Source organism: Perca fluviatilis, chromosome 6 (genome assembly GCF_010015445.1).
Source record: "Perca fluviatilis chromosome 6, GENO_Pfluv_1.0, whole genome shotgun sequence".
NCBI lineage: Eukaryota > Metazoa > Chordata > Actinopteri > Perciformes > Percidae > Perca > Perca fluviatilis.
In genome coordinates this window covers 30539449-30552014 of record NC_053117.1, presented here as the reverse complement: position 1 = coordinate 30552014, position 12566 = coordinate 30539449, and the positions used below count along the sequence as shown (strand labels likewise).

General features: G+C 37.5%; 1 protein-coding gene across 1 annotated transcript; it reads left to right on the top strand.

Annotated features, from left to right (window-relative positions):
- The first annotated feature begins 480 nt into the window (after window positions 1–480).
- vsig10 (V-set and immunoglobulin domain containing 10) lies at window positions 481–12348 on the top strand. Its single transcript, XM_039803384.1, has 9 exons — window positions 481–797; window positions 918–1229; window positions 2530–2835; window positions 6466–6756; window positions 8961–9245; window positions 9537–9650; window positions 9871–9883; window positions 11480–11619; window positions 11715–12348. Exons 1-9 carry the CDS (start codon window positions 746–748, stop codon window positions 11807–11809), a joined length of 1608 nt encoding a protein of 535 aa, XP_039659318.1. The 5' UTR covers window positions 481–745; the 3' UTR covers window positions 11810–12348.
- Window positions 12349–12566: the final 218 nt, after the last annotated feature.

Below are 12566 nucleotides of genomic sequence, written 5' to 3'. Positions count from 1 at the left end.
TCATCAACTGCTGTTTCCAAGGTCAAGAATGAACAGTTGAGCCGGATAAACCTTTACATATCTGTAAAACAAAGGTTGTTAATGTCTGAGGAAAATATATTAACACTGCTAAATGATTAATATCATTGCAGTAAACATTAATCTGTCCTAATGCAGTTGTGTAAAGGTGTTATATTAGCTTGATAATATAGGTTTGGCCTTTATTTATTATTATTATTATTATTATTATTATTGTATACAAACATGATAATGCATTTTTAGAGCAATAAATTACGATAGGAAAAAGTTAAGTGAAATACAGTGTTTTTAGCTGATTTTGAGTAGCCTATACTATGAAGGGCTATAGGTTACTATTAATAATTATCATGCTATAATAATTAATAAGATTAATATAATAGAATTTTTTTTTTTAAATGGTGTTGCTGTCCCTTTAACAAGGTGAGACCAGGGTGTGGTTTATTCGTGGCAAAGTTTCCGGATCAGCATGCTAGTAAACAATGCAGATCCGACAAATCTGCAGCAGAGGGACAGCAGTCACTCACATCATGTCAGACTGGTCACCTCTGTAGTGGGTCTGCTGTGGTTTATGTAGGCTAATGCTCGGACTGGTGTCCACTGTGTCGCTGTGTGTTACAGACAGGCTCACACAGGTGGACTAGTCAGACAGGTTGGACTGGAAGCCCTTTTGTTCACTACTTCTTGAAGGCGATGTAGCTTTTTCTTTTGTTGGGGGGGGGGAGTTATCATGGAGATAGTCGCAACTGTAGCACTTCTACACCTGTGTTTGTGTGCGACAGGTGAGTTTATTTCTTTATTTTTATATTTATTTATAGCGACCACACAGCCACCGCCAGGTAACACTGAGGCGAGCCTGTAAATCCTGCTTACATCGTTTTCTTGTTCTCTTCTTGTCAAAGTGGCAGTTTCGGATAGTGACTCCACCGAAACGGCCCTGACAGCCGCACCGGGCGACGTCGTTCTACTTCCGTGTTACCACGTCGGTAATGAAACAGCGACTTTAACGACGTGGATGAAAAATGGACGAGAAATCATTACAAGTGGCGGTTCTTCGCCGAACCTTTCACCCGCCGGACAGCGCCTCGAAGTGCTGCATGATGGGAGCCTGAGCATCAATGGGGTGATACCCGGAGATGAGGGCACCTACATGTGCAGCTCCACGCTGCCAGGCAACTACACTTTTCACGCACGTGTGCTGCTCCAAGTAACCTGTAAGTGAATGCTCATAATGTTTTAGTAAAGAGACAGGTATGAGGATCCGGGCGGTTTCTATGTTCACTAAAGTTCCTTTTTAAGCAGCAAGACAAACTGGTTTTTCCACATTACCAGGCCCACACGGAAACAGGTGGCCATATAGTGCGATGAGGCAAGACACAAACAGAAAATGATAGGCTGCAACTGACAATCATTTTTCATTATCAATTATTATTTCAAATATTGATCAATCAAGTGACAGAAAAGTACAATTATTTTTTATAATGATTCGTTTTGATTTTAAGCAAGCATGCCAAACATTAGGCTACCCAGTGGCGAGATGTAGGCCTAGTTATATATGTACTCAAGTACTGAAACTCAAGTACAATTTTGAAGTACCTGTACTTCCATTTTATGTTACTTTTATACTTCTACTCCACTGGAGACAAATTTTGCACTTTTAATCTCACTTCATTTATTTTTACATATTTAGGCCTATAGTTACTAGCCACAAAAGAAAAAACAACCAAATATATTCTATATTAATATAGTTTAAGCTACCCAGCAGTATACAATGTAATTAAAATTAGCCCTACCTTTACCAGCTGCAACATTAAAGTGATAAACACATTAATACATCAATAATTATCATCCAGTCATATTATTCTTAAGTGGGCCAATCTGCAAAATGAGTAGCCTACTTTTAGTACGTTAGGCCTAATGCTGTACTTGATATTCAAAACATGAATATTGCAGCAAAAAAATATTAAGATAAAAGATAATATAAGGCATATGACCGTGAAAAACGTGGATATTTTATGTATTTGGGAATGGTCTGTGAGAGCCGTGTGGAGGACGTAGTTCCATCTTTGTGACGATTTGCTGCTTTTCTTTGTCTTTGGGTTCTGTGCCGTTTGAAGAAGTCATTACATTTACACCACCTTTATAGACCAAACTATAAAATGCCAGAGAAAATAATGCAGGGATGAATCTGGAATGGAATAATTGTTAGATTAAGTCCTAATTTAGTATTTAAAATTTAAGAAAAGAGAGAAAAATTTAACAACTTTAACAAAGTAATATCATCATATGGCCTGTTTTCATCCAACCATCAGTTCATTCAGTCAACAACAGTGATATAGAACAGAGAAAAAAACAATACAATTTGCTTTATGAATGATTTAACAATTAATCAGTTATCACATTTGTTGTAGTGGAAAATATTTAAGTAATATTAGGACAGTTAATCAAATGATTTACCCTTTACCCATTACAAACATACTCCTGAGAACAATGCACTGCTTGTACTCTTTTCAGGTGGTCCAGAAAATATATCTGCATCCATTGGTCCGGCCACTGCCCTGTCCAACGGGACGCTCATCGTCTATCGGGGTTCGACCGTCTTCTTTAACTGCTCCGGCTCCTCGTACCCCTCTCAGCAGCTGACCTGGGCCTTCAGAGGAGCTTCATCCAGCAACGAGTCGCTGGTTTCAAACTCTGAATCCTGGCTGGACTTCAGGATAGAAGACATTCAGCCCAGGGCTCAGGGAGTTTACAGCTGCAGGGCTAACAACACTGTCACTCATCAGGCAGCCAATAAGAGCACAGAGCTGTTAGTATACTGTAAGTACCATGGGGAGAATACCCAGAATACCCTTCTCTGACTAGTCCAGCATTGCCAGACCTATCTCCACAGTGTATTCTTGTATTAAGCGACTTTGAGTCTATGAAAAGCGCTATATAAATTCAATTTATTATTATTATTATTATTATTCTCTGACTAAAGGACTAAATGTAAAAATTATTATTTTTGTGGTTATTTTCAATCATTGGGCTGCACTTTAGAGGAGGTGCTGGACATGGCAAGTGTTAGGCTTTATTTTATAATGCCATGAGGAAAGAATATAGAGCAATATAAATTGTTTTATATATTCATATTATCATTATATTTTTGTTTCAAATGTTTAAATACTGGTGCCCATACGAAATGAGTCCAATATCAATAAGATACATTTTTTTTGAGAAATTTAAACATGTTTCTCTGCTGTTTAATGTTGTCCTCACACAAGCAGCTTTACAAGGTCATGGTCAGGAGGTATGATAATAATACATTAAATGGACTTCCTGAATTCTCAACACATTTCCTGTGTTTTTGCTGACTTCCTAAAATTACTCACTGATGCATGACTTTTCTACAGTAAGGCAAACTCCCACCATATTAAAAGCTCTGATTAAAAAGGTCATCAGTATGACAATATTAAAGTGATATTCACATTCCAATAGAAATAGATTGTTATTAATAAATAATCATGTTCACAATAAAATAGGCCCCCCCTGGGCTGGCTGGCTCATACCAAGGCATTTGCTATAGTACGTAGGTCACGTAAGCATACACTAGTAGCTAGCATTTCTTTTGCTTAAAGACGTAGTTCAGATTTACTAAAGTCAGACTATAACAAAAAAAAACTAATCAATCAAGACAGCGTTAGACCAGCAACCAACCGATCGAGGCAGCGGTAGTACAGCAACTCCTGTGTTCTGCAAGCTAAAATTACTGTTTTAGTCAATGGGGTCTGGTGGCTTTGATAGATAGCTGCTTTAGTTCTCTGTAGAAAAGTGCTGTCTGACAGCAAGGTAAAGTGGTGAAAATATTCTTCATAAAGCGTACAATTAAAGGGATACTTCACTGATTTCATAAATCAATATTTACTTGGCTTTAAACTGAGCAGACCTTTTGAGGATATTCCTCTGGAAAACAATAACTTCTCTACTCAAGACAACTTATTAAACTCAAACAATTGTCTTAGAATTTCCCTTTAAATACTAATTACGTAGTTCCTTCCACGTAACGTATTGGGACACTATGAACCTTCAAAATAAAGTATTATCGATTATTGATAGGCTCTTCAGCTTCGACCTGGATATGTGTAATGAGGTATAATTTTTATACATACATACAGTACAGGCCAAAAGTTTGGACACACCTTCTCATTCAATGCGTTTCCTTTTTATTTTATTGACTATTTACATTGTAGATTCTCACTGAAGGCATCAAAACTATGAATGAACACATATGGAAGTATGTACTTAACAAAAAAGTGTGAAATAACTGAAAACATGTCTTATATTTTAGATTCTTCAAAGTAGCCACCCTTTGCTTTTTTATTAAGGGAAAAAATTCAACTAATTAACCCTGACAAAGCACACCTGTGAAGTGAAAACCATTTCAGGTGACTACCTCATGAAGCTCATTGAGAGAACACCAAGGGTTTGCAGAGTTATCAAAAAAAAGCAAAGGGGTGAGAATCTACAATGTAAATAGTCATGAAAATAAAGAAACACATTGAATGAGAAGGTGTGTCCAAACTTTTGGCCTGTAGTGAGTGAGTGAGTATGTATGTATATATGTATGTATGTGTGTGTATGTATATATATATATATATATATATATATATATATATATATATATATATATATATATATTTATTTATATATATATATATATATATATTTATTTATATATATATATATATATTTATTTATATATATATATATTTATTTATTTATTTATTTATTTATTTATTTATTTATTTTAGGGGTGGTACGGTTCATGAAAAAACACCCGAACCGCTCGGTTCGCTAGTCTCGGTTCGGAGCATGTGTGTACCGCACGGTTCGTCAGTACACTGTTAATGTGCACTAACCTCTTACTGCCGTAGTGTCCACTTTCGACACCTATGTTAAAACACTTACTGGAAATGACGAGCGGGATGGGCGTGACAAACGCAACCCATGGCAGCTGATTGGACGATTGCGTCACATGGGTCTGGCTGGTCCCAAATTTCAAAACAGACTGTCATGGCGGCTCGTTCAGAATACGATCTCATATTGTACTAAAATAGTTCACCGAAACGTGTTTCTGAAAACATTTCAAGCGAGAAATGGGCCATGCAGTTGCTGAATCTGTCTTCATTTCAGATCGACAAAGGTCAGTTTAAAAGATTTTCATCAGATTTTGAGAGACACCGAGCCGACCGCTTCTCAAGTGGAGTGGGGTGCCGCTGCAGGTCACGTCACGTCACCTGCAGAAATGTCAAGTGGGAGAGAGGCTGCCCAGAGCTGGAGGATGCGCCAGCGTCGTTTATAGTCTGGTGTGTGGGAACATTTTGGATTTCACGTTACCTATGATGAAATAAAACAATATAGAACTGCCACTGTGTGCACGTTTTGTGCAACATGCATTCAATATGTTAATTTTAGCTATATGCTGAAGTATATTCTGGAGTGTTAAAGAAAAAATAAGAACCGCACTGAACCGAAAACCGTGACCCTAAAACCATGATACGAACCACGTTTTGTGAACCGTACCACCCCTAATATAAATATAAATATATATATATATATATCTCTCTCTCTCTCTCTCTATATATCTATATATATATATATATATATATATATATATATATATATATATATATATATATATATATATATATATATATATAAATATATAATATAATATATATATATATATATATATATATATATATATATATATATAATATAATATAATATAATATAATATAATGAACCTAGGGGTTAAAAACACATACAGTAGATACCGAGTCGGCCGTGCTTGAGCTATGTTACTGGTTACACTGCGTATACCGAACGGTACGGTCTTTATAAACCATCTTTTTAATAAACTGTCTGTACACTTACAAAGTTCTCCATGCTTTGGTTTACATGTAGGGACCCTCATTATGCCACCATGGAAGTGTGGTGCTATTTTGAGCCTTGTTAGTGGTATAGAAATGGCGATTTCTTTTTACTTTTTCGCTAATTAGCGGTTTGCGCTAAAACTGGTCACATTCGATTAGCATGAAAACATATCCCAGAGAATGGTCGACTCGGTACCCATGTGTTCTTAACCCCTAGGTCCATTTTGCGCCGGAATTGTCCTTTTTAATAAGCACCGTTAACTACTGTACCTATGCTCCATGAAGAAGATAATGATAGTCTGATACTTTTAAAAGACAAGGGGGAATAACACTGAATGAAATAGAATTGTTATATTCAGGGACATTTTTCCTTATTTATCCTTTTTATATTCTAAATACCAGTGTAATGAATGCACATGCAGAGATGATGGCCCTAATTTTGCTTGATATTTAAGTGATAGCAATCACAATACATAGTTGCTTTCTGTAGTTTTTGCCAATTTACTTACTGATGTTTTTTTTTCCTGATTAGATGTCCCAGACAGACACCCTGACTGTATGTGGGCACCAGCAAATGACACCTCCCACTTCCAATTTATCTGCACCTGGTCTGGAGCGTATCCTCCCCCGACGCTATGCTGGGGGGAAGACGAGGGTGACCAAGGAGCTTGCTGGAAAGAAAATGTTTATGCATCAGAGGTGACGGACAGTCTCTCAGTGACGCTGAACCGCTCAATGCTGTCAGACGGGCAGGTGGTGAGGTGCATAGCCCAGCACCAAGCGCTCGCTCAGGGAAAAGAGAAGTCGTGTTCGTTTACCCTCAGTAAGCATGTTGTGGTGAAATGAGCCTCTTAACAATCCTGAGATGTGCAACTGCTGAATCTTTTATGTGCTTTCCACTTCAGAGCCACACTGACACTCTTCAGTGAGATTGTTGACAATGTTTACTTGCAGTCCATATCCTTAGTATTGACCTTACTTTAATTTAAAGGGTCAGTTCATCCAAATAAAAAAAATAAACACATTTTCTCCGTTACGACCAGTTGAATATAGCCATGCAGAAACTTTTATGTATTCAGTTTTTGAGATCATTTCAGCCTCCACCGTGAGTACAATTTAGGAGAACCGAATTTAGTTTATTGAAAAATTATTTTTTTCCTTTTTAGCAGGAGTATCTCTCTCAAGAAACAAAAAGATTATCCGTGTAAAAACTGTCTGCAGTGAGCTTTGTGAATTATCCTGAGTAACATGGGCACTTTAGTATGGCGCCTAGGAATGTAGGACGTTTAGGGTCAACTTGGGTTTATTTGCTGAGGCTTTCAGATATCCGTCTCTGAGATTTGTGCCTCCATTGAAATGGAGGTCAATAGGATTTTCACAAAATTGAGAAACATCTCTCGCCACCAAAGTGTCCCTGTTACTCTGGATAATTAACAACTAGACAGTTTTCATAGGGACTATTTATTTGGTGGAAAGTAGTTCCAATTAAAGCTGTTCACAGCTCAGATCTGTGGACTATCCAGAGTATCCATCACTGTTTATGGAAAGAAATATTATTGCTTTATTTTAAAGTAGTAGAAATAGTTTTTCAATGCTGAAAACACCAAACAAATATTTTAATCCTCCCCTCCACTGCACTAGGATTGGGTCAGAAAATCAAATATCAACAAATATCTCAGAGCTTCAAAGTAGATAAATCCGTGCAAATCCCATGTTATAAACTGTATGCATGGGTAGATACAATACACAAATTCAACCAAAGAAATAGTAAAACTGCTGATGGCATGTCCTGTGGCCAAATAAAACCCAAGACTAGATACCACCACAAGAAGCACGTGAGAAAATATGTTTTGTTGAAGCAGCAGAACATTGTGATACTTTAGTTAGCATACTTTAGTTACTGATCAAATGTACCTCCCCCAGCGCAGGAGTGCAGCAGTGCCCTACCTATCAAATCCCAGTCACAATGTATATTATCTAGCTAAACTAAGCTTAACACTGTTTGACTGTCGCAACCCAGGAAAACTGATGGACTGACTGATCTGATCTGAGGCTCAGATGTTCCTATGTTAAAACAACAGTGCACTGTAATCTGGCTAAAATTGCCATTCTCTCCACATCTTAATCACAGCATACTGTATAAACTTCATTGTAACTAGGGCTGCACAATGAATTGCAATTGTATCGAAATCGCAATATGGACTAGTGCAATATCCAAATCGCAGGGGGGCGCAATATTTGCTAATGGCAAAATATGTATAGAACCATTTTGAATTAAGTATTGTGGTACTGCAGAGATGTGCCTACAAATCGTATCCCACAGACTAAAGAAAAGAATCTTTGTTTAGTACAGACCCTCGCAAAAATCACACTATAATCATTTGAATTTCTTTCAATGTTAATAATTTTCAATGAAAATGAGAATGGTGATACAAAAACAATCATTCCCTCCAATATCGCGAATCCAATCACAATCCGCATCAGTCAAAATAATCACAATTAGATATTTTCCTCATATCGTGCAGCCCTAATTGTAACATCATTAAGATTAAGGTTGTTTGTTTGAGGTTGTGGCTTTAGGATTTTTTTTTAATTTCATAATTAATATCCTCATAACTAGTTTACCTTAGATTTGAAGTAGTGTTAGGGATAAAAACAGCCAGACAGACAAAGTTGAAAGTGTGTCCATGAGGACACAGTGTTGCATGCAGGTCATGTAGACCGTTAAGTGGGTCACCAAGTAAGAGTAAGGGTTATCATCCCACAACAGGTTTGCGCAAACGATGAGATGACTCATAAGTGTGTGACGGTTTATAAGCTTGCATTAGCTTATCTGCCTTCTTTGCTGTTTTCTAAAGCTTTGAAGACAAGGTGTGTCTCTGTCAAATAAGATTAAGGGTTTGATTCCCACTGGGTGCAACTACAATAATAATGTAAACCTTTTATTAGTACTGACTCTTTGGACAAATCATGTTTTTATTGTGCGTTTACATTGAAAACCGTTCAGTGTTTTTCCCTCTCTCCCAGAACCTCCGTACCCCGAAGGCGAGCCGCTGGTCACAACTCTAGAGGCGACCAGCCTAACTCTGACCTGCTCTGAGGCCGTGTCCATCCCCCCAGCAAACACCACGTGGAGAAAAGGGCTCAAGCAGGAGCTAATTGTTCCCGGATCCAAGTACGTCCTGTCTGTGGAAGGACCCGTCTTCAAGCTGACCATACTCAACATCAGCAAGGACGACGAAGGCGTCTACTTCTGCCGCAGCGAGAACCCACTCGCCGTCCGCGAGCTGGAAGTGTACCTCACTGTGAAGTGTGAGTTTGGGATGAGAGTAAGGGTTTGGGCTGCAAGATGGTCAATCAATTTGTTTAAAATGTGCATGCTATTTATTTTTTGTAAATGGATGCAATATTTAAAAAAAAGAAGAAGAAAAAAAAAAAAAGAGTTGAACATACAGTTCACACTACAAATAAATGGACCAGAGATAAAACAGTAAGCCAGTCGCTGCAGGGGTCGACTCCACCTCTGGAATGCTGATAAACCTGCTGCTCCACCCTTTTTCTGCTTCAAAATCCTCTCCTCTTCATCTTGTTCTGTCTCGACAGCCTCCTCTGCATACACAGGAGCGATCATCGGTGTCTTTATAGCTGCACTGATTGTGGGATCGGCCGCAATCGTAGCAAAACTTGCTTACTCCGGCCGACACCGGATTTGCCTGGGTAACTTTTGTCTTATCTTTGCAACATACTGTATGCACAGAAGTCAGAAACGCATGCAGCGAAAGCTCCACTTTATCTACTGTATGTCTTGATCATTCTTTGCACAGATTAAAATCTCATATACGGTATCTGTAAAGTTGCATATGAGAACTGACAAAAAGTATTAATCATAAAATTCCACTAATACTAATTTCACAATTTCTGCATATTTTCGTTTCAGGAGATGGCTTTGGGTGAGTATCTCACATTTAATTATCTAATTAGCACTGCATGCTTATTTTAGTCACCCAAACCATTAAATGAAAGGGATTCAAAATATCTCATGCACTGCAATCTGGGTTTCATTTTATTTATCTTGCTTAGTAGTTCCTGCAAACAACTGGCCAACTGTCGTGCAGACATTCTCATGTCTTTACATTACATGTCATTTAGCTGACACCTTTATCCAAAGCGAGTTCCACTAAGTGCATTCAACCATGAAGGTACAAACTCAGAACTGCAAGAATCACGTAGAAGTACATACGCTTCAAACCCATAAGCCAAACTACAAAGAGCCACATGTTAGTGCAACATGTAAATTTCAAGTTTTTTTGCTTTTACTATAACCATCATCTTCTAGCCTTTGACAGAAGATGTGTAGACTTTCAGCTGTCCTGATGTCAATGGGGAGCTTGTTCCACCATTTAGTCATGTTACACTACTATCTTTAAAGCTAAAATTGAAATACATTTAATTTGTTGCAACAGTAAACATCAAATATCTGAATTAAGCAGCCTCAGCTTCTCTCTTGTCTCACTATTTGAATCATGAATGCCACACAGATGCCAATTTCTGCATTTATTGTGGCCTTAATAGACCATAATGCAATGCAGCTGCAAGGCATATTCTATTAAATTTCTTTTGCGTTATCTGAGAAAATTGATACCACTCTCATGTCTATACACTCCTACATTTCCATTGTGCTCTGCAGTTTGGGACAAATGTGTCAACATCAAGCAGTTATTTTGCATACTGGCATCTTTGAGTAAACTTAAAAAGGTACCTAGTGAAGTTTTGTTTCTTGTCAAATGACATTATATTGTTTACTTTCAGTGTTTCTAACCAAAACACATTGTTTATATTCTTGAGTCCTCATTAATGCGTTGAATGCAATAAAACACGCAGAGCAGATTTGTTTGCTTGTTTGTATTCTTCTTCACTGCTTTTGTCGGCGAATTGCTGTTAATACTGTTGAATAGTGAGACTGTGTATCATGTGCACGGGCGTCCTTGTCCCACAGGGTACGAAACAGGGACCCACTCTAAAAACGTGGCTCCATATTGCTACTAGTGATCAAAAAGTCCAGAGGGTACCTTTTTTTAATTTAATCACTTTTCCAATGTGCACTACATTCTCGAAACCTCACTAAACCTCCTGGGAATTTGGACACAGATGTTGACACAACACAAAATAATTCCCAGAATGCAGATAGATAGATAGATAGATAGATAGATAGACTTTATTAAGCCCACATTGGGAAATTATTCTGTTACAAGCAACAAGTAGCAAGTTACCAAGGACATACACACATACTCACTCACAAACCAAAAATTCAAGAAATATAATATAAATAATAACATGAAAAATAAAATGAAATAAAAAAAATTACCAGTAAAGATTAGATGATATAGCTTTGTAAAAGTAGCCTGAGAGCCAGACTAATCTGCAAGCTCATGTTTCATTTGCGCATTTGTCTTACAATGCCAGGCTAGCGTAAAAGAGTCTCAGGTATTTCTTAGATAGCTCCTGCAGGTACACTCTAATGTCCCAATAATGTTTCTGCTGTCTAGGCAAATGGAGGACAATGGAGACGTGCTAAGTCTGGTGGATTCAGACGACGAGCAGATCTTTCAAGATGCCGTTCCCCGGCTGCCTCCGTTAACCAACGGACATCATACAACGCTCGTCCAGATACATCGGATCCCATCAAGTATGACCTCATCATGGCAGTTTACATTGATTTAATGGTTTGTAAATGAAGCGTAAAAAATGTTTGGTAATGTAAAAATGTACCTCTTTGTTTAGGCGATCATGAGGATGCAGAAACAGCTGACCCAAGCCCACAGCAGCAGGAAGATACTGTACAGAGAGAAGAGCCAGTGGATCTTTTAACATTTTAGGTATTGGGTGTTTTAGAGAGAAGTGTTTTTATTTTAGGTAAATACTATTCACTCCCAATGACAATATGAACAGAATCGGTGGAAGACACATCAGCTCAGCTCTCTTAATTTTTTTAATTGTTTTTTAAACAGGGTTTTTAATTTTTGTAAGCATGTTTTTTATTATTGATTTGTCTGTAGAGCATTCTGAATATGTTGCTCTGATGTTGAGATGTGTGCAGTAAATGAAGCTGCTTAAACTAAATGAGATGTGACAATGGATTTGGTCATTCATAACTTATTGATTTACGTACATTCCCACTCTGCACATAGCATTTACAGATTAACTATGACTATCGCAGTCTAGAATGCAACTCTAGACTGGAACCATTTTAAAAATGTGGTGGAGTTTTGTCAGTAAGTCTCGTGTGTAAGATGTAGTGAAGGTTAAAAACAGCTATCACTAAAATATCACTAGAGTTTTGACTCAGTATGTCAATATCGGTAATATAACAACATTTTGGGTATGACTTTGATCTTAGTAAATATTTAAACTATAATCTGGGAGTGAAATCACTGGCAATCAGCATCTTTAAATGGTAGCCGTAGCCTATAAGAGAAGAAATACAAAAATGGTCTTACTGTAACGCAGTGTCAGACACATTTTCCTTTAAATATCCCCTAGAGTAGTTAGAGCTGAATTTATTAAACAAATAATCAATTACTTGATCTACAGAAAATTATTCAGCAACTATCATGAAAACAATAGTTAGTTGCA